The sequence below is a fragment of the Strix uralensis genome, chromosome 6 (genome assembly GCF_047716275.1).
Source record: "Strix uralensis isolate ZFMK-TIS-50842 chromosome 6, bStrUra1, whole genome shotgun sequence".
Classification (NCBI taxonomy): Eukaryota; Metazoa; Chordata; class Aves; order Strigiformes; family Strigidae; genus Strix; species Strix uralensis.
The window spans coordinates 3,874,812-3,898,330 of NC_133977.1; the positions used below are offsets into that span (position 1 = coordinate 3,874,812).

Sequence of the window (23,519 nt, forward strand, 5' to 3'; positions counted from 1 at the left end):
CCACGGGAGCTGCAAACGTGGCTCAGCTTGCAGTGGCAGACAGTTTAGTTTTATGTGAACATTAAACCAGATCTCTACTATTAATCAGGTTCCACTCCTTAAAGCACCAGGTCCCTAGTCTTGTAGCTACCATTTTTCATCAGCTGTACCTCAAGCCAGAAAAGAAGGCAGCTTGTTTATTAGTATTTTAAAAACCAATTAATCCCTTGGTCACCTGATTTATTTTAAACATTTGCTCCCATCTCCCACTGCCCTCTATTTCTGAGCAGCCAGTCAACCAAAAAAGCAGTGCTTGGGGAACAGATGCTGCAGAGACAGAGGTCAGGCAGCAGCACGTAGTGCTAAAGGCATTTGCCTTGTACACCATTAAATGTTTTGCTTGCTGTTTCACAGCTTCCTCTGGTATCTGTAGGGACAGCAACACTCCTGGCAGGTTTTGTAAGCACAAATGCTAACAAACTTCTGTTTGGTTTACACAAAAGCTCCTCAATGCACAACCTATGTCCTAACAAGAATAATACTTTAAAATGCCAAGTGACAGCTTACCAACAGATTTTAATACTTCTAACAACATAGTATTTTGAGCAAATGCTACAGAATTAACTAACCCTGCTCCAGTTTTCTCCCCATTCCTCTGCAACATCTGTATCAGTATCAATTGCTTTCTGTTCTGACACAATATCCCCCCACCAAAGAAAACAGTCCACAGGCTATCTGGTAAATAATATATTACACTGTTAAAGAAGTCTTTTCTTCACTCTGCACACCAGCTGAGGATATAAAGAACAGTACAGTGGGAAAGTATGCAACGTATTAAGGGCAATTTCACACACGAAGGGATATGCAAGCAGGGATCAGCCATTTTTCTTCCCAAATATCATGAAATATGAAGTGTTTTGAACCATGGAGCAGGTACATACCACACCATGCCTGGGACAGGAAGAAGCCCTCCTATACTAGTAGAGACTGACATTTCTTTTAATATTTTAGCAGCTATCTTTTCAGAAGAATTGATTAAAAAATTTGAAACTTTTTAAAAAACAATTCAAAACAGATAAAATTAAGCATTGATCTTCAAAGACTTTTAATGCCCTAAAATAACTTAAAATTTAAATATCAATATCCTTACTTTTCTCACTACAGTATCTTTCCACACAGATTAGCATCAACTTTAGAAGGAAAAAGGCCTCTCAGGATGAATTTTTTTTTTTTGAGGGTTTGGGGTTTTTTTTTTTGGTACTCACAAGATGGACAGTACTTATGGGGAGAACTACACTGAGTCCAGAAAACATTAAAAGCTCAAGCCTACTGGTTCCATCTATGGCATACCCCTAAAACAGTGCTATAAAAAAAAAAAAAAAAAATCAAGGAAGTCATGGCACAAAAGAGACTGGATCCGAGCAGAGGATTCTGCAGATGTAATGCCAGGTTTTCCCAAGGCTCCAAAAAGCAGCCAGCCTAAATCAGATGCTTACAGAAGGTGCATAGATTATCTGATGTATACAAATTCCTTTTGGAAGACATTTTTGTGACATGTAGGGGATGAAGTCCTTCTTTCAGGATGTTTTTTAATCCAACTGTCCCTGGAAAGCAGAGGCCTTTCCGCTCAGGACTGTGTTTATATGCTTGTGTCCTTGGGAGCACGACCAACTCTACTTCCTTCCTTAGGGCTGCAGGAAGCATCACCTGACTGCTTGCTCAGAGGCCTCAGAAAAAGGATGAACAGAATTTCTCATTCTGGCCTCATTTCTAATGCAGAAGTTTCAAGGGTGAGCAATAACTTTTAATGTTAAGAGTTCTTTGTGGTAGTTTCACACTAACACTGAGAAAGAAAAAAAAAGATCCCAGGTCTGCCTTAATCAGGCATCAAAATTTAACTGAGAACACTACAGAGAGTAAATATTAAAAAATTAAGCCAAGTGGAGTCAAGTGCTCATTAGTGTGCTAACTGAACCAACCCAAAAAGACTACTGAGGCATGCAACTTCTTGCACTTTGCCTTCAAAGGGCAGCAGTGTAGGAAAAAGATTGTTTACAGACCACAGGTACCATCAGGTCCATTTCACTTGATTATTGCTTGTTTCAGCAGCAATCAACACCAATACTTGCTCAATTACAGGATTAAATCAGCAACAATGAAAACAATCATTGGACTAGCCAACATGACAATGCACAACTGCAGCACTTGGAAGAGTTCCCCTCTTTGGGAAGCACACTGCTTTAGGAAAAGCCTGTGGTGAGCTCTCTTACCTCTCTTCAGCATTTCTGTAAAGCACAGGGTGAAAGGCAGCCCATTGGCCTGCCAGAGGGGGGGTGACAAATTACTACTAGCACCCTAGCACAAATCTGTCTGAACCATCCTCGTGCCTCCAACAGATGATTAAAAATAGGAAACCTTCCCAGTTCTCAAGCTCAGATGCACATCTCCAACAGCTTAAATACGTTCAGTTAATTATGGATACAATGGGAGAAACCTTGTAATATTTTATTGCCTTACAGATAATCATAATAAACATTTCCAATACTTAGTACAGCAGCAAAATGGTATAGAAGTCTGATTAAGCCCTGGCCAGCTGTGTGCTCTGTTCACAAGCAAGAGGCAGCACTTCACAATAGCACTTGCTCCAAAGCATCCATGCTGCAAGGCATCCCTCCCACATTTTAGGCTCTTGAATCTGCACTAAGGAAGTTTATAGCCCAGGTACCAAACATCAGTGCACATCCTAGTCAGTCACACCTAAAGCACGAGGATACATTACTTCTCTGTATTCACAGAGCCACTACTTTACGAATCAGTCTCCAATGCTTTATCCCGGCGCAGAGTAGTATGCCATGGCTGCAGTTCACAACATAAAATCATCCAAGTTTTTCCTTTTTAATTATATACCCTTACACTCTTCCACTATGCCACCATTCTACGCATCTGCTTTTTTTTTCCCAGAGCAGAAGCTGAATGCTTGCTTATGAGAGATGAAGGGCTAAAAAAAAAAATTCCCCCGAGTAGCACCAAACACACAGGATTTTGGCAACAGCACGCTACAGAAATTAAAGGATGCCATTACAGAAACTATACTATAAAGTATTCATGTTGTAGCTTTAAAAACAGATGTTCTTTTTTTCTGCAGGCTAAAAAGATAGGCTAGAAAATGAATTCAGGCTATGGGGCAGGGCTCTAATGATTTGCCAGTCTTGTCTGGTATTTTTACTCCCAACACAAACATGTTCAGCACTCCTTCAAGGAGCTTGCTGCAGATGTGATATCCCAATCTTGCTTATGGGCTGAAAGAGCACCGGGAGGTCTGAAAAGCTCTATTAAATACACTGCCATCACTTGTTTCAGTCTTATTCTGCCTGGCAGAAAACAAACCTTGTCGTCAGCATAATTATCTCAATATTTGTGAACATATACATTTTCATTAATAACCTGACCATAATCCAGCATTCAACCTACTGCATTTTTTTCTAAATTGCACAAAAGGCAAACTTTTTACTTTTGTATTGAACAAGAGGTGCTCAGAATTTAAAAGTATCTAATTAACATTTGCTGTAGATTTTCTGCTGGTGCTGAGCAGGGAACCATAACAAACCAGAAGATTTTTTTTTTAATTATAGCAATTGAGAATCAAAAAACCCCAGATCAAAATTAACATTCAGCTCTCCTGTTAACACAGCAAATACTTTCCTGCAGCAGTGTTGTTTAGGTGAACATTTTAAACACAAAAATTTAAGAAATTAATATGAGTATAGATCGTGTATGTTCCCCTGTGCCCAGCACTGCCACAGTGCTTAAACTGCTACTACTGAAGACGACTTAAAAATTAGACAGCAGAGAACATGACAGGGTTTCCCCCTTTATACTGAGGGCCGTGTTTCTCAGGTATGCAATGGCACAATTTATTCAAGTTACAACAAGGATGTAGTCAACCTTAAATGACCCCTTTTGTCTTTATAGTGTGTGCATAGCCTTACACACACTAGTAAAAGAGGCCTGTATTATAGTATGAAATTCTTTGGTGAGGTTAGGAGAACTTAAAAACCACAACCAAAACCATACAACTGCAAACATTATTAGCACATGTAGGTGGTTTAGATACCATATCAATAAAGACAGCCAGGAACCTAAACACTTAAAAAAAAAAAAAATAGCTTGAGCAGATAATCCTTGAATAATATTACTATGAAAGGAAAGCACAACTATCAAAAAAAGGAGGAAAATTCAAAGTTCTTTTATAAGTGCTATAGTCCTCCACAAGCATGAGTTTTTTTGTAAGATATAGTGTATGTCCCATGTATGCGTAGACTATAAAGAAATTTTAGGAAACTTGTGAGGGCATCTTCTGGAACGCAGACCCAACTTCTCCAGTTTCAGAAACATAACCTTTCTACACTACTAGCAGTAGTTCTCCATTCTCCAAGCTTGGTCTGGGAATTCAAGCTATTAAACTCCAGACCACTGCACCTCCTTCATATTTGTATATAAACAATGCTGTGACTGCAACTGCTACACGTATATGATGCTGAATTTAGGCTTGGTGCATCTGAACATAAAAGCCAAAGGTCTTCCCGGAAACATTTCTCTAGTATCCTCCCCTACATATTCTTCAGCCTCTCAGAGAAGAGCTCTGAACTACCAACACCAAAAGTAAGAAAACAGGAAGTAGAAGGCTTGGAAAAAAGTTACAAAAGCAAGGAAAATTATCAAAACCATTCAAACTAGAACAAAGCGAGGCTTCCTTCTTCCTGCAACTCATATACCTAAATGCAAATATTGCAACTCAAATGAGTCTAATTTCCTTACGTATCAAACTACCGGGACACAGAATGGCAGGTGTAATTCCTGAGAACGAGATGTGCCTCAATTGTTTGCCATTTTTGGAGTCAATCTTGCTCTTTTGACAGCTAAGCTCTGAAAAAAACGTCTGAAGTTATTTTTATTGTAATTGCACCTCCCCTCCCTTGCAAAGTCCTGAAATTTTAGTAAAGTACAATAATGAAATACTACCATTTCTCACTCCTGAAAGGCAAAGCTGTCTGGAACTCTCTATTTATCTACATACTGCAATCATTTGTAGGTCCTCTGAAAAGCTGTTTGCTTAATAACCATTGCAATTGTTATTTTTTAAAGATATTTAACTGAACAGCCTAGGAAACAACCAGTAGGACTGGCGGAGTGTGCTAAAGGAGGCCACTTGTCACCATATCTGTGCTTTCCATGTCCTCCACTACACGTCCTCAAAAGGGATTAAGCACCTAAGTCCAACAGCAGAACTATAAGCACAAGTTTAAAGGCCCCAGAGAAACTAAAAAACAAAAAAATGTTCCCTTCTGTTCACCTGTTTTGTTCTTTTTCTTAGATATATCATTTTTTGTAAGAACAATCATTAAGTGCAGGTCTCAAGAATAATTAACAGGAGAGAACAGATAAGAGTGGAACCTCAGCCAGAGAGAGACTCTGAGGTCTGACTCCTCTGAGCTTCCAAGCAGCTTCTGCCAGACAGTTGCAGATTTTTTTAATTTTTTTTTTTCTTTCAGGCATAGTATCATTGAGGCAATAAAAGCCTCAAGGCTGTTTGGTTGCAAACACTGGACCACAAAAGAACAGCCAGAGAAATTATTCTTCCCACTCCCTGGGACTCATGACACTGTCTCCAGAATTACTGTGTCCCATTTTGAACTCCCTCGTACCACATATATTGACAAACTGGAGTGAGCCCCATAGACAGTCATCGAGATGGTGATAAGACTGGAGCACAAGCAGTACAAGGAGAGTTGAGGGACCTGCATTTGTTCCAGTCTGAAGAACAGAAGGCTGAAGGTGGTGACCCTACTGCTGTCTACAACCATCTAATGGGAGGATATAGAGGAGAGGCCATAGACAAGCTGCAAAAAGGGAAATTCTGACCTGATATCGGGAAAAAATCCACAACAAAGGTAACTAAACATTGGAACAGAGGCCCAGAGAGGTAGTGGAATCTCCATCCTAAGAGGTTTTGAAATGCCAACTGGCCCAAGCCTTGAGCAACCAAATCCAACTTGTAACACTACCCCAACTACCTCCAGAAACTCCAGGCAACCAAGATTTTTCTACAAACCCATGATATTTTAGCCACAGAAGATGCTTTCTTAGTCTTAATGCCAGGTTCCTCTGAAGTCCTATTACCTGGAAAGGAAATCTAAAATGACAACTATTAGATTAATGGCAAATACTCACCACCATATTGTAGGCATCAGGAACTTCAATTTCAAACTGAAACTTTCCACCTTGGTAATAGCCCTCATCTAGAAAAGAAAAAAGAAGGAAAATAGTGAAATAAAAGGACATAACGGATACCATGTAACACAAAATATCTGTCACTATAAAGATTAAAGTAACAGCACAGGGTTATCATCAAATACTTAACCTATGCACACCGTAACAGTAGCAGCCACCTAGTCCAAAGAGTGTGAACACAGTGTCTTCCTCCACTCCCAAAACCCCTACAGCAGAAAATTCTAAGTCAGGAGTGTCAAGAGTCCCAGAGTGACCTTGGAAAACCCACCTTCCTGATCAGAGTACCAGTCAATACCAAGCTAGAGGAACCTTTGATTGAACTTCTCATGCCTGTATGAACAAAGTTATGCCACACATGAGCCATATGGCATGTGGTACCACAACACCGACCCTTGGAACGAGCTGCATACGTACTTCACTTGCTAATGCATGTTAAATCCTGCTCCGGGATTTAGCACATCTTCCCAGACTTGTGCTAGCAGTCACATATTTTGAGTAGTATGAATAATGGTGTGCAATAGCATGCTTCAGAGCGTACTACAATAAAAGAGCAAGTTAGCTCTTTTATTGTAATTATCTTCGGATGATGTATCAGTTAGCAAAAATCTGCCTGCCTCTCTGTCAACCTCAGACTCACTACTGAATTATTAAAATGGCTAAATTTCAAAATATGAAATCTAAAAATATTTAGTTGCATTTAACCAGAGATAATGTAATAGGATAATAGTCAGCCTGCAGCTCTTGAGATGGCTGTGCTTGGAAGCTGAAATGCTTGCAAGTGACCTGAAATGTGTCTGTCTGGCATTGCCAGCATTGAGTTTTTTTCATTAAGAAAGGGAAACAGACAGGTACTCAGCCCACACTGGGGTTTGGGACACCTGAGGACTGCTCAGGCTCCAAGTACCTCGAGTAGTCTAGTTCTCTGTCACACGGTACAGGCACAGTGAAGGCTTAAAGGTCAGGAAGGCTGGTTATCATTGTATGACAGTATTTTTTTATATTTTTTTTAAACCAACATTGCAAAGGAAAGTTCTGTGAAGCAATCTATAGTTTACAGAAAGATTAAGAATTTTCTTATTATCTAGCTTGTCCAAATGACAAAAAAACAGCTCTTCTACTACAGGTCATCAAAATCCTCTTTCAGGGTGCTGTTGTCTGGACCTGCTGCCTTCCCAGTCCCTACACAGACCTCGCACGACCTTCGATTTTCTCATACCAACCAACGCACCACATCCACTTGCTCAGGTTTCACTCTACGCTACAATCTCACCACTGTCAGTACAAGCCTGTAGCTTCCACACTGTAATTGCCATAATCACAAGAGAGTCACAAGTCCTTCCCTTTGCAATCTCTTATCAGCTGACTTATTGAAAAGGAGAGAGCATCACCCTGTTAAATAACCCAAATCTTCAGCTGTAGGGGGTAGCAAGTTGTTAAAAGCTGATGCTGCCAAAGATGAGACTCAAATGCACACTCCAAAAGACCTGTGCCTACAGAGCAGCAGAGAGCTGCTGGGAAGTACCTCACGGTCCAGCTTCTCCCTGGAGCCTGTGTGTAGACCGCTGACAGGTTCAGCACACGAAGAGCAGCAGAAGTTTAGGACTGCAACAGCAGCATAGGCACAGAGTATGGAAACAGAACATGGCTGGTCTTCCCCACCTCACACAATGCTTACAGCTGCCTCCACGCTGAACTGTGCAGTGCAAGGCTGCAAGTCTTAGCCATTGCAAACCTCACTTTAATAACCTGTCCGGAGCATACACTTTTCAAATACATCCAGCATTTCCACTCCAATTCAATTTTGAAGTGTGTTTGATTTATTAAGCAGTCTTCCCAGGCACACTACGCTTTACCAGCAAGTACATGCACATGCACTGATTTTTATGGTAAAAAGCAATATAAAAGCATTTATCTTTTGTTTTCAAATATACCGAGATAAAAATCAGCAAAACAAGCCATTTCTAATGAATGGGATGTAAAAGGCGAGTTATACCTCGAAACTGCACCCTGTCAAATATGCAAAACATGCAAAGCAAGATACTAACTGTTCCAGGAAGGAATGATTAGGGAAATGGCCCAATATCCCCCAGGAGTTCAAACAGCTCAAGCACCGCCAACCTACCCTAGAGGACACAGCTAACTGCACTTTATCCACCATCTAGCACATGATAATAGCTTCTTAATCAAGTGTCAAGAATCCTCACTATTTCCAAGCATGATGCCGTTCCTTTTAAAAATCATTTCGGTACTATACTTAAACAAACAAGCAACACCATACAGGAATTCAGTGTTTGTTGCAGTGCAAGCCACGTACCTCAAAGCCTTCCACAGCCTCCACACTGCCCTCTTGCTCACAAGCCCTTATCAAACTATCACTTCCCAATACACGCAATGGCATGAAACGCCCACGTGTGTTTGCGCAGGGAGAAGCCTGTTGCTGCTACAAAAAGGTAAAGGAGAAACTCCAACACTGCTAAGGTTGCTCAGTAAGTCCAGCAGCAGAAGTTATTTTCCTTGGCTTTATTTCAATAGTTCCTTGGTTTTGTGGTATTGGAGTGAAGTGCGCAGCAGCTCTCTGAATTCCACCCCTGCTAATGTGAAATAGATGCCTGTTAATGGTTGTATCTACATGTGCCTTATGTCAAAGAAAATCCTCAGATTTAATGAATCCTCACTGTAATACAATTGTCCAAAAGAAACATTCAAGAACAGCTCCAAGGGGGAAGAGCTTGCCAAAAGACTGTCAGATTCCTGCCGGTCAAGCAGCAAGAGAAATAACACACTCCACATCTCTTTGCATACTGAAAACACCAGGCCCACAGCCTCGGCCGCGTGGAGGAACATTAACGTAGGCCCTCAGCTTCAAGCACAGACAGCAGGATCATGCTGACGTGGCTAAAGAGATGGACTGGGAGGGAGGGAAAGCTGAACAGTTGTTCTTTGCTTTCTCTGCTCTTCCTTGCCACGCAGACCTCGCTCAGGATAGCTCCACCTCCACCCAGCCACAGCAGAAACTCCCAGTGCCAACGTGCAGGATGAAATTGGACAAGGTGAGCTCAGCTGAAGGGGACAAGCCCTTTCTCACTATATAAAACCATTATGGCAAAAAGTGCAGTTTCCTGCAGGATTACTGGGATGAACTGGTGCACAGAGGGGTTAAATTTTATTACCAGTGTCAGCAGAAGAGAAGTAGCAGGACCAGACAGTGAAAGAACACCCCGTTTTCTCTGCAAAAGTGTTTTAGATTAGCTCGAGCACTTTCTAACTGCATATTGACACCTCCACAGGCCGTAAGAGATTCCTCATGTATTTCTTCCATTTTCAAAGCCCAGAAATCTCTGGAAGACTTAGAGCACACCGTACCTCACACTGCAGGTCACTTCCACATACTTCCATGATTGAGTCTCCCTCAAACACAAATACTCATCACTGCCTTGCATTACAACTTTGTATTTTATGTTTTGGGTTTACTTTGGCATCAGTCCATGCTAGCACTAACCAAAAAGTGCACCGGGCACCCCACTGGTTTTGTTACAATATAAGCAAGGACATATTTACCAAATCATAAGAGTAAAGCATCTCTCCTCCCACTTTTTTTACAGTTCTCCCTGTATGTTTGTAACTCTTCTCACTCAACAACAATAAAGCAGGCTACTCATTACCACTCAAATGTATATTAAAAATTCATATCTCTGGAGAGCCTCAGTACCCAGCCAGAAATCTTGCAATGCATTAACAAGATAAGCCTTCATGATGAAGTCATCTTACAGCATCTCAAGCAAGTAAATAGGTTCTCCCACATGGTAGTTTCTGGCCCTGTGTCCCACAACACCCATACAGATTGGGACAAAGACCCTCAGTTTTTCAGGCATGTAACAGTGGTGTGAAAAACTGAAGTTCTGGCAAAGTTAATAGTGAGGAAAGTGCTATAAATAAAACAGTCAAAGAAAATAGCTTTAGCACATAACTTAGGAAGTTGGCCACTGACGAGACTTGTGCAAAAAGCGAATATGTCTGAGCTTCAGTTTTCCTCCTACTGCTTAAATTTATGTCTTCAAGCTGTACTAACAGAGCAAGCATCCCTCCCACTTCAGTCTCGAGTTTCATTATCAACAACCTAACTCTAATTTTAGTTTGCATTTGTAAGGTGTTTCGATGGCTAAAAGTACTGTGAAAGTACTAAACTAAATTATTTTATCGCTTTAAAAGAAAATGCAAGATAATTAGGACAGGCCACGAAGGATGTGCTTTGGATAGTAGTAGCTCCTTGAAGCAGCAGAGTCGAAATGCTCAGTCAAGCTCACCAACACTTGTCATTTTATAGCATGCACAACAGAAAACAGACTCTTTATTAATTCCCTGAAGAACAGGACTCAATCACACTAACCCCAAACTACCCCAACTGTCTGGGAACTGCAGGAAAATTGCATTAACTCTACATATTCCTCTAGTTTTCTTCATGTGCAAGCTACCTAAACTCACCTTCTTTTTTTTTTTTCCAGGTCATTACCATGTTTTAGCCTCAGCTTCCAATTTTGTGCTCCAAATATCAGTGCAGCAGGCAGGACTCTGCCCACGTTATAACCATCTATCTCCTTATTTTTTCCTTGCTTTTGATCCAATAAGGCACTGGCACAAAAATAAGAACAGAGGCAAGTGGTGGCATAAGGGCGTTTTTCAACAACAGAACGATTGTTTCAGATGACAAAAGGAGAAAGAAGCTTCAGACAGCAGAGAAAGCCATCAGTATCCACCTTGTGAACACACAGTTTGTCCACTGTGGCAGTAAAATCCAAGCCTTACCCATTTTCTAGTGTGTGCTAGTATACATCTGCTCATGGTGCACGGCAGAAAGCTGTAACAAAGGAATCAGCATTTCTTGAGGACAAATAACTTTTTATGTGAAATAAGCAGTCACCCTCATCAAGATTTTCTACAAATCCATTTTAATTTAAAACTCACTGTCACCAGGATAATTTTGTGACATTAAATACTTACTAAGAACAGTTACTGTCAGAAGTGGAGAGCAAGGGAGCTGAAAGTATTTGTTTGATGGTAAAGTTTACTTTCTTATTCAAGTCAGTCTCTTTGAGAATGTAAAGAGCTTCTTTCACTGTCCTTTCAAGACCAGCCACATTTGAAACGACTGCATAAAACAAAGCACCCGAGAACAGGTTTTGTCAATAACATACATCTAGAAGGCTGACTGCAAAAGGCATTTCTAGTGTTAAAAAACATGTTCAGGCAGTACCTTCACGGTACCCTGACAGCCAGGTACTTTCAGAAGCTGTCTTGGTGTAAGATTCCTAATAAAATGGGGTTACAGCATTCAAGCTCTAATGTTGATCAGAATAGAAAAGAACATAAGCATAAAATATGATTAAAAAATAATTAGCTCCCCTTTAGCAGCCCTGTCATAGAAGGATGCAATCTCTGTAACTGCAGATAAGCAAGCTGAGAACCTTAAGAAGTGAACCAGCAAGAACCCCTTTGCTGTGCAGACTACCAACTCGGGCTTACACACACTTACAACATAGGTCCCAACAGTGAGAACTGTAAGGCAGCATTAGATACTCCCCGGAACCCGCAGCTGCGCTGAGCCCAGCTCTTGTTCTACAACTGGAGAGCTGCAGAGATATTCAAGGCCAGGTTAGATGGGGCTTTGAGCAACCTGATCTAGTGGAAGGTGTCCCTGCCCATGGCAGGAGGGGTTGGAACTAGATGGTCTTTAAGGTCCCTTCCAACCCCAAAACCATTCTGTGACTCTACGATACTTGCAAAGTGCTCCCCTAAGAGCCAGGTGTATGAGCAGGATTTCTAAAAGTAACTCAGCTCCTCAATGCGAGAGACAGTTCCATGCAGGAAAACTGGCTCTTCCTCCAGACTGTCAAGATTCATGCAACATTGTTTAGGCACTATAAAAATGGTTGCTTCAAGCAAAGATTTTGGCCCCTTTGAGACAGAAAAATTCTCTGACAACTACTTAGCTGCCTCTCTGCTATCCCAGAGAAAACTAAGATTTAGTGTACTCTAAAGAAAAACCTCAACAATGAAGGGAATCAGAAAGCTACAAAGATTTTCTTGGTATGTGTTACGTTCTGCCTTTAGAGTGCTGTGCTAAGCTGTAGCTGATCACAAGGTTCTGTACCTGAATTATGCACAGCTGAAAATAGATGTTTACTTCGGTCAGACTGCAACTGCAGAGACTTCAGCTGTGCAGCTATATTTAGAGTAACAAAATGTTAATTAAGATCGTCTCATTCCCGAGATCATTTCAGCAATGAAGCTAGCACAAAAACCATGCTCTGCACTCAGTGACTGTCTTCTGACTGCAACATCTTGCTGCACGGCAGTTAACAGACAAAAAAATGACTATGTATTTAGACACCTTGGAATTAGTATGAAGAAGCTATCATTGTTTCACATTCAAGACATCCCCAACACACAGTGATGATCTTGTAAAGTCAACTAATTTCTAAAATAGAATAAAAGCATCATATAAACTGAAGGACATTTGGTGCAAGCAGACGAACACTCACCAAGTAAACATGAATACATCTTCCACACAGAACTAGAGGTTAAAAAGTTCTACAATAGCACTTGCATTTATTTTTGATTACATTGACTAGGGCAGTCTTACTCATTTTTCCATCACAAAACGGAGTCACATGAATGGCCATGTTAACAAAGACCACCCAAGATTTCTCCTGCCGAGGAAGGACTAGTTGATTTTGGCTAATAAGCACCAACAGTGACATCTAGCGCCCGTTTGACTGCAAGATACCGGCTTATCAGAAACATCCCCATCGCCCTGGTAAGCGTAAACCACTATTTCTATAGGTCATCAGGAGGACTGCCACACTGCATTTGAATTCTTTTGTCAATAAGCATCTACAGAAAACGTGCATCTACAAGAATTAGTTGGCAGGGACATACTGATCCCAGCACATCCAACTCAAACAATTCCATGTACTGCACACACGTCAAGGTTCTCATTTAAGTAGTTGCGCAGAGTCTCAAAGGTAACACACAGCAAAAATAAGAAGTACATGTGGAGTTTAAATAATCTTCCATACAAATTCATCCATTAAACAACTTTCTATTCTAAAACGGACAGCTATGTGAGCCAATTCTTTAATTTCAGATGGCTATTAAGAAACTCACGCAGAAATGATAAATTCTGAAAATGTTTTTATTGAACAGCATGCCAGCAGAAGCTTCAGAGTATACTGTTGCATTAATAAAAGATCGAATTTCCACATACTTGAATATTCAAAGACTAAAAGACTCCTACTTCTTAAGCATCAGTGTTATATCTGTCATCTATCTCTTCACCTCTACAGAATCAAGCAATCTGTAGAAGAGAATAAACCTGCAACAAAACTGGGGTGTAAAACAATAATTTCTTTGGACTTAGTCCAAGACTTTTCTCAGCAAATAAAACAAGGTAATTTGAAACTGGCTGAGAGAAAAAAAAAAAAAGTTTTCAAAGTGATCAAAGATGACCTGAATACTTCCTAAACCTGCTCAATTTTGATGGCCCTCTTATTGGAACCTAGTTCTCAAAATCCAGCCCAGTTTCTCCATTGCTTCTATAAAGTAATCACTGTATTACAGCCAGTCTGCCTTTGACTAGAAAGTTTATTGGATTCTTGAGCAAACAGAAACAAAAGTAACATGTTTAAAAAAATTACCTGGGATTACAGTTAGCTGAAAGTAATGAAGCTTGTTTGGGTCAGGAAAATTCACTTTACACGTACCTGTGAAGCAAAAGAATAATTTGCATCAGATAATTGGTTCTCCACTGTTGGGAAAGCAAATGTATCATCTTTCATAGTCTCCAAATTCACTCCCTGATTTATCCCTACCTTCCAGTCAAGTAATTTCCTCCTACACTTTGTTTCTAAGAATCTCCTCCCTATACAGTTACAGGTCACCTGCAGTAAGGGAGCTTTACTTCTTTGAGCTGTGAGGAAGAAGCTTATTTCCTTTCAGTAAACCATGCCGTCTCAAAGACCTTAAAATGCCAAAGGATTTGGTCTTCTGCATAGATAGTAGCTACATGCTAAGATGACAGCATACAGAATGAGCATCTCTTTCTTACAAGTTCTTTAATGGTAACATGTATCTTAACATTTGATCATACCCTGCAGTCTTCAAGAAGTCACGCCACCACAGCCCTGTGCTAACAAAGGATTATTTATACCTGTAAGGTATGAGATACAAGCTTTAATGAAAGCCCCATCCAAAAGCCAGTGAAGCCTCTGTTCAGCTGTCACGCTGAACAGGTTTCCTCTGTGTAACCAATTACACACATTAACAGCAAAGGTTATGGAGCACCATTACAAACCAAACACTATGTTTTTATTCTCAGACTAGATGAATTTAAGGACAGTAGTGAGAATGAAGAACAAGCATGGAAAAAAAAAAGATAAAACATCAATCTGATGAAACTAGTCAGTGGTTTCAGTTCAACAGATGCAAGTTCACAGCATAACAGCCCTTTGTTCACATTTGATGACACAAACCAAGTTGCCTTCCCATGCACAAAACTGGCCTTTCTTGACTATGGCAGCGACAAGCTGTCAAGCTGCCATCAGAAGACGCATATATCCATTGATACATTATTATCCATATTATGCAGCCTTTCGCGTCTTAACCCATCAAGCTGGCTGTTCTTTTCCTGTAGTCAAGGAGCTAAATAGTATCAGACCCTATTTGCCTGAAAAAATAACTAGAACTGTACACAAACCCTACTAATGCATTCGTGCTGTAGTAACTACAAATCCCAATGTATGTTTCTCAGGCATCTGTTATCCTATAGAAGAGTCTACACAAAAAAGTTTAACAAAAATTAAAATTACTCTGTGTAAAACCACTATAATTGCCTTTAAGAAAGAAGAGCATACAGAAAGGAAGAGTTATATAGTGGCCCTTCCTGCCCTCCCTTTTTGCTGCTTCTGTTCTGTATTTTTTCCCCCCTTGTAACTCCTCCCATCAGGCAGTCTGTACACTGAAAACCCTGATTTTTAAGATCTGAGCATTGATGTGAGTTTAGAATCATTAGCAAATAGAAGGTGCTCATCAGAAGCAGCATTCAAAGTTTAACCTGGAGAGAAAAAAATAATGGTCAAAGCTTCCCTTAAATGGGGAAAGACTACAAACATCACGAGCTACCTGACAGCATAATCAGAGAGAATATTCACTGTTTTTCTTTGCAAGATAAGCATATGGACAAGACAGTGTGAATGCACAGCACGGTAATAGCCTGCACGTACACTCGCAGCCTGCTGCAAGCAGCTCATGCCTCTTTCCCTGCAGGAAAAACGTCTTAAATTACTCTGAAACAGGAACATGCACTACAGGAAGTTATGCAGAGCGAGCAATGGGCTCCGAATGTGCCTCTGAGCTTACTAGGCAATAACTTGTTGTCCTTGCCTGTATTCCAAGAAATCATGGCAGAATGATGCTGTTCTGGTCAATACTTAAAGGGAAGGAGCTCAGCAACAACTCAGCTTCACTGCCAACACCCACCCTTAGCAACAAATACAGAGCAGTAGGAACTTTACTCCCCTTTATAAAAGAGCTTTGTGTTTTGCTGTCCATTACAGAACTGGGCTTTCTAAAGCTAAGGAACAGAAAACATATTTGATTTTTAACTAGCTATTCTCAGCTTTAGAAGCAACGAGCCATTTACCCTGTGCTCTTAAAAGCCAATTTTAAAGTGGCCATTAATATTTTCAGCTTTTAGCATAATATACATTACAAGTAAGATTCCAGGGCTAAACCCACTTTTTTTTTTTTAAGGCATACGGACCACTTTTTTAAAAAACTATCTTTCATGAGTATTTTCACTATTAACAAACAAATCAGGTTACAGCTTGCACATGAAGTGAAAAAGCACTAGGCTGGCTTAATGTGCTTCCCGAGAACTCTGCTATTTGCTCTGCTCCTAAATCAGAATCTCCTGTTTTGAAAATGAGAGAATGGAGGAAAAACAGGAGTGAGGCAATAAATGCATTCTTCAGTTCCAGGTACCTTTTGGGTGTTTTATGAGAGGGAAGCTCCCACTCCACCAGCAATCAAATTCTGGGGCCAAATGATCAATACTGCTTCCAAAGGACACTAGTAAGGGTCCACCCTTCCACAATCCCTTGAGGAAGCAACAAAGAGAACCTGTTCAAACCCGAGCAGCAGAGTTTTGCACAGCTTTCCCTAGAGATAACATATATTTAGCATTCATACTTTAGTCAAAACATTCAGTTCAATGGTTCTTCTCCCCTGAAAATGCATGCCTTTAAATGCTATACTTACAAGGTAAATTAGCTTCAAGTTCTGCAACCTCTGTTGAAAGAAAAAAACAGACAGTTATTTATGCAAGCATAAAACCATTCTCCAACTCCAAACTGGCAGATCTAATTTAAACCACCCTGTAAATAAATTTTACTTAAATATAATTAAGCTGCACTGGAGGTTTACCTTGAAATTTCTCTTTAAGCCAGCAATTCATTACTAAAAACTCTCATCTGCCCTACAGACAATGCAAACGTATCCTACTGTGATTAGGAGGTTCAGCTCTGCCAAGACTGAAGCGCCACGGCTTCTAATACACAAAGTGCTGGCATTTCAAAAGGTGGCATTATCCAAACCTCCAACCTTGTGTACATAAGGCACTAAAATACAGAAGGCCAGAACTCCACAGGCTGCAAAACACAAGAGCAGAAAAACCTCAAGAATCCAGGTGCCAGTCCAACAGTGAAAACAAGCACAGGAGTTTCACAGCCTGCATAAGCGTCACCACTCTCCAGCAGCTGACTGATAATGCTCCTCCACCACCAGCTACAGACTGCCCCACGTTACACACTGCTTTCGTAGGGAAGCCTCCAAGCATGATACCATCTACTACACACTTGAAAACAGCTACGGAAACCCTAATTCAAGGGCCCTGTCGGTACTAGATGTGGTCCCGTCTGCAGAAACCAGCAATAAGGGCACCCAAAGAACAAAGACAAACCTTCACTTCAAGCACTTGGCACAGCAACGCGCACCGGTCAGTGACAGAGACTGCACCCGTTGCACAATTCCCCCCAAACCTCCGCCCTGTTGAACAAACTTCAGGACTGTTAAGATTTTTTTACCCCTGTGTCTGTTGGATATTGCCCCTGCAGCACAGTTTGCTATAGATATGCACTCCTGTTCAAGTAATATTTCATTTATTACATTTCCCATGCATAAAACTTAGAAGTTATTAATAAAAGAAAGGAAGTAACCTGGTTCAATCGCATAGCTCCTAGGAAGGGAAGTCTATTCCTAAGTCCTTCTTTGCCATGCTACCTTCTCTGGAAGACACCCTGCTTTCTTCCTGTGTATTTTATTGAAGTCTTACTTTCAACTACCTGTATTTCACAGAAGTATGAATGAGATGCATCAAGATACCTCCCCCTTTTGCTTCTAAAGTTTTAGGAAACCTAATCAAATCCCTATAGTCTTTTTTCCCCCCCTCTTGATTTCTAACTTTGCTTTCTGCTCTGCACAGACAGGCCCATTTATTTGGGCTAACAACAACATCTAAGAGATTTCAACACCTACTCTCAAAAACATACATCTGAAGAAAACTGTAATTCAGTTTAAGAAACGGAGAGCAATTTCTTGGCACAGAATCCAAACTGATCTCATCACAATTAAGAGCTCACTAATTCCCCAGAACTTTTCTTGCATCCAAGCTTATCAAACCTGGCTGGTCTCTGCAGAAAGCATGATGCTTATTTGACTCCCACCTCCCACTTGCTTGGCACAGCCCTGGTATCCCTCCATCTGCAGCCTGGGAGAAACCCCCACCAAAACAGAAGCACTGTGTTTCACACTTAACTAAAAATTCACAACTGCGCTCTAAAATCCCACACTCCAGCACCTGAGCAACCACAGCCGATTTAACTGAAGTTGTGCACTGAAAAATACTGGGGGCATACTTTTGCTAAAAGTTTTCAAAGAGTACTGTCTTTATAATATACCAAAAATATAATTTCAGCTATAATCAAAGACTTCCTTCTTACTTTCCCCTTCTGGTTAGAAAAAAAAGACAACACATAACCAACTACTGAAGGCTGCAACTACACAAACCCATCGTAAGAGCATTCCTCAACCCCTTTCCCTTTAAACTCAACAGCCTATCACAGTGGGAGGCACTATCAGTCTTCACTAGAGGGTACAGTTTAGGACCTGGCTCTTATTTTAAGGTGTTGACTGCTTTCCTTATTGCTTTCTGTGCTTGTGTGTTGTTCGGCTTAATGAAACCTGTCCACCCTCTGCTTCAATTCTGAGAAAAGGGCAGCAGGGAAAAGGGAGACAGCAAGGGACAGAGCATGTTCAAACCCAGCAATGGCTGGGCCGCAGCAGCTCTGCTGAGCTGGGGCCTCACTTCTGCCTCCTGCAAGGTTCAGTAGAGAGGTTACTACTGATCACCACACTTCCTTTGAAGTGGGAAAAAAATTTCCTGTAATGCATTCACGCTTCTGTGTTTCCCTTTCTCTTGGCACAAGAATGAGTAAGTTTTCTTGTGAAAAGATGAAAACAAAGCTGCTCACACCCATGAGTACGGAACAGCATGCCCTTTCTTTGAAGGTGTGCAAACACATGGGAAGGCTATGATAACTATCACAGAATCATCTAGACTGGAAAATACCTTGAAGATCACCCAGTTCAACCATTAACCTCACACTGACAGTTCCCAACTACACCATATCCCCAAGTGCTATGTCAAAAAAACTAATCCACACAAAGGTTTTGTGAACAAAGGCAAGCTCCCCAAAATTAAGGTTTCTGATCAGCTCTGCAACAAGTCACTTAAACTAAGAACGAAACAACTTCATAAAGCTATAATAAAATATAAAGACCTGCTTCAATAATCTAAACTTCTAAAGTAACATGAAGTAAGGAAATAGTTATTACTATTAACTGTGCCGTATAAACATTGGTGATTAACAATAACCAGTATATTTAGTGGGCCAAAGCTGCAGTGCTTGTGAGTTTTGCAAATTCTATGACTCTCTGGTAGTAAGCCTTGACATTGAAGTCAATTTTGTATTTTGCTGCTCAAAAAGCAAACATTTTGACCACATCATTCAATCTCTATTAAAATTCTGACATTTTAAGTTACATATTTTCTACATAAAGCAATACCACTGACAAGAATATTCTCCATAAGAAAATGCCCCTTGTGCACTCTGCCAACTTATTTACAAATCTGTTAAACCATCCCGATAAGCAACACATATAAGCAGCAACTAGAGCTCCAACGCACTGAACTTCCAAGAGCTCCAGAAGCCTCACTAAATGAAAGAACAAACTTAAATCTCACAATCTTTCTGACCTCCTCTTTCAAAAAATGACTGTAACTACAGCTGAACAGTAAAGAAAATCGTAATTTCATAATGTTTTGTGGTTAATCAGCATCTGTGCCTCAATTCATAGCCTGGCACCTCACCGTTCCTTAAGATGCCCAGACAAACAATCAGATAACCCAGGTCTCAGGAAATACTGTGCAAAAGCACTCCACAACTCCCACTGGAAAACGGTGCTCGTCAATGCCCACTCAGCCCCAGCTTCGCAGAGGTGCAGAAACACTGTGGAGCATCTGAATTCCTCTCACAGTCAAGAGGGTTTATTGCCAAGAAGAGGCAAACCCAGGAGCACTGCAAGGCCCACTCCGATAAGCCACGCTGGGCAGGTCTGAAAGTCCGTTAAGTGCAGACACATGCCAGAGCTTCTGCAGCTGAAAAGAAACTGGGGTCCAGTCAGTCCAGAGCCAGACTAGCTCCCCACCAGCCAGTCTGGTGTTCTGGAAACCTTATGTGATCTGGTGCAGAAGCACACCCAAGTGGCAGGTGTATCTGCAGAGTCCTGCTCTTGGCCCAGCATGCACCTGCTTGAACAGTTCCAAATGCTATTTTAAAACATAAAAACAGTAAAAAAAGCAAGGGTTAAACTTAAACCTACGACAGACTTTGGAAGAGTTGAATGCAAACTGATTATGTCTCAGAAGCAGCTTAGGAACTTTATAAATCAGTGGAAGGCTAAGCCCGACAAAAGCAACCAGAGCTATTAATAAATTATTTCACAAACAATAACTCTCCCTACCCATGACAATTCTCAGGACAGAAATAGGAACACACACTCCTGACGTGTGTACAGGCATATGGTTTATGAGACACCCACGTGAATGTTATATTCAGTAACGCACAGACTATAATCATGTCGTTCTGCTCCCTCCCCTTCCCCCACCCCCCCAGAATATAGAAGTGCTTTGTTTACTAGCCTTGACACAAAGAGGCAGGCCACATGGTTCCCACTGGAGTTTGGTTTTAAGTACACCGAAGGAAAGCATTATTTCCTCAACTGAAATTAGCGTTCCCATCCACAGCAATACTTACTTCTCTCTGGTTTTGTCCAAAAAGCCCCCTCTTCTGTTTAGGTCCCTCTTTAATGTACATCTTTAAGACTGCTAGAGATGAAGATAAATATGTTGACACTCTGACAAAAACTCCATTTTCTAAGTATTAACTCTAGCACTATAATGCTGTTTGCCTCCTAATTCTTATCCATCTGTCTTTATAGCTTTCCCTGCTCAGCTCCTCTGAACTGTACAACTGTACAGACAGAAGTCAAACAAGCCACATAATACTGCCAGCTTCTTGACAGGGTAAGAGATGTGTGCTTTCCTTCCACTTTCAAAGGTTTATTTTAAACAAGATACTATCAAATCACATACTTCAGCTTCTGTACACTATTACAAAACTTACTATCCTGACATCAAAAAACTAGAAAAAGCCACTGTGGTTAGAAATGTCTATCTCTGCAATGTTATCACTTCATCCTTCAGGTATGCTGAAAATCAGAGACATAAGAAGTGAAGCAATACATTGAACCAGGCCTCCCTTTGGCAGTGAAATCCTTAAAAAAAAATCTCAGTAATAATTTTTTTAATTAGCTTTCATTTTTGTTGAGTCTTTTTGGCTTTACAGTATCTATCACAGTTAGGCTGCAAGCATTTTAGTGTAAACTACTAGTTTCCTCTTCAATAAATATAAATCACTCATTCATCAAGCTGCTTTCCACAGTCTTCCAAAATAAAGGATTGAATGGCAGGGGGGCACTAAGAAGCATCACTGAAAAGGAAATGCTTTTGTGATTTAAGTTGTGCCATGTGCAGAAGTTAATGCAGCGTTTTCAAAACAATGCCTCAAGTAATTTCAAGAGTGGTAATGGAGGAAGGTTTTTATTGATTCTCAAAAAAAGTACTCCCCCCCCTCCCCCAATTTTCCTCACCTACTATTGTGAGGAAGGATATTACTGCACCTGACAGTTTGAAGAAAGCAAATACATGGATTCTCCCCATTTTTACTTACAATGCAGATTTACCTCATTTTTATGATCAGTTTCCAACCTCACTCTATAAATGCACACCCAAAACATTTTCTGGTTTATATAAATCTAGCTGTAAAACCCACAATTGTTGAAGACAACTGAGGAATAGACCATGCTAACTCATTTTCTTAGATATTAAGTTATTTCAAGCAATCACAATCAAACTAGGCAGCACTGGTAATATTAGACTGAATAATGTTTAGATGCACTATAAAAAAGCATTTCAAGTGATAAGCCTTGTGATCCATAAGCGTATACATCACTGCTACTACTGACATCCTGGAATGTTCTTTATCTTTAATTCAATTTAGTAGTCACGTTCATTATACAATATTAAACTTAATAGTATTTTGACTTGTCCTCAGATCCTTTCAAATTTTCAGAAAGGATCTGCCTTTCAAGTTCAGCACTGGCTCAGAGCATCCAGCAGGAGCAGTCATGCAGCCCCTATTCCTAACTTAATGAAGTTCCCTCTTAGAGATGAATTTAATATCAACAATTGCCTCTGCAGCACAGAGCAAATTGAGAGCTGCTAAAGCAAGTGTACTGCTTGCTCTATTTTAGCTTACATACTAGGCCTATGGAATTAGGACCTTACTCTCCAACTGCACCTATATTGAAAATCCAGTGCAAACAGAGATGCAAGAATAAGTCACACTGAACTTTTAACAAAGTTGGGCTTTACTAGAACCTCTCCCCTGGCCAGAGAGGCAGCAGAGCCCCTTCAAGCACCATTTCTGTCTGCTCCTCCTCCTCACATCAGTATTTGTTTTCTACCTTCTCCAGTTGTCTGCATTTCCTCCATTTGATTTGTCTTGAAACGTATTAGTCACTGCTTGGTCTCCCTCCAGTCCACTCCTCCTTGGCCAGAAAGCCTCTCTCCAAGAACTGGCAGCCTGAATTACTTAGTCCTTGCCCTCCCACACCCACAGACACTCCCACCCTCAGTGATTTCAAAGTGGTGGATGTTTTCCCGTGACTTTCCAGGGTTTCAGATGAGAACCACCACCGTGCTCTCCACCCCAGACGTTTGTGCCCTGCTAACCTTCCCAAATGTGCATTTCTGAGATAATCAGCAGGGGACAGGCTGCTACCAAATCCTGTTTAGCAGCCATGACGAACACCCCAGAGGAAAAACAGCTGGAAGACAATATCCAGCTGTCTCAGAATTACTTCCCAACATAAAACTTCAGGGATAGAGGTTTTTCCTTTCATAGTATGTCCATGAAATAACCCAACAAAACAGTGTCGTGAGCCCTGATTGATAGTTGAATATGTAACAATATCGGACATGTAAGCAAAGGAACAGCTTAGAAAAACTAACAAAGGGCAACAGTATTTTAAGAGTAGCTTTTTCACAGAAGCAGAAAAAAGCCTGTTTAACTTGCATCCATCACTAAAGCCAAGGACAGCACCTGATGACACTCTGCTGATAGCTCACATAATTCCAGCTTTAGTAAAAGTATTTCAAGTACCAACTTTCAACTTTCTTCTCATCTATATGTTGCAAATAGCTAACATCATACCTAAATTATCACTTATTTTTCCTACTTCAAGGCAATGTCAGTTAGCAGACATACATAGTTGGTCTATGCCAAAGTTTGCAAGCATCATCTACACTTATCAGTGGCTGGGGTCATGGCCATCTACTCCATAATCAAACTGGCACTGATCTATTTACCAGTCAGTGTACATCATATATTTGATGACTGCAGGGTTATCAGTGTGACAACACATCCTTCAAAGAGATACTATAATGCCTTCCTGGACTGAACTCTCTATCAACACAAACAAGCCTGTCTTTAATTTACCTCCAGATAAAAACC

The 23,519-nt window shown here is 40.7% G+C and overlaps 1 protein-coding gene across 10 annotated transcripts in view; it reads right to left on the reverse strand.

Moving 5' to 3' along the window:
• UBE2F (ubiquitin conjugating enzyme E2 F (putative)) overlaps window positions 1–23,519 on the reverse strand; it is an 88,247-nt gene that overhangs the window by 58,895 nt on the left and 5,833 nt on the right. For 9 of the 10 annotated variants that reach the window (XR_012629408.1, XM_074872558.1, XM_074872560.1 and 6 more), the window contains exons 3-5: window positions 16,585–16,614; window positions 13,965–14,030; window positions 6,211–6,278 (exon numbers count right to left, since the gene is read on the reverse strand). Coding sequence is in view for 9 of the 10 variants with exons in the window: in XM_074872558.1 (XP_074728659.1) it covers window positions 6,211–6,278; window positions 13,965–14,030; window positions 16,585–16,614 (164 nt within the window). In the remaining variant the exon portion in view is untranslated. The remainder of the gene's footprint in view (window positions 1–6,210; window positions 6,279–13,964; window positions 14,031–16,584; window positions 16,615–23,519) is intronic. The other variant, XM_074872555.1, reaches the window with a different exon arrangement.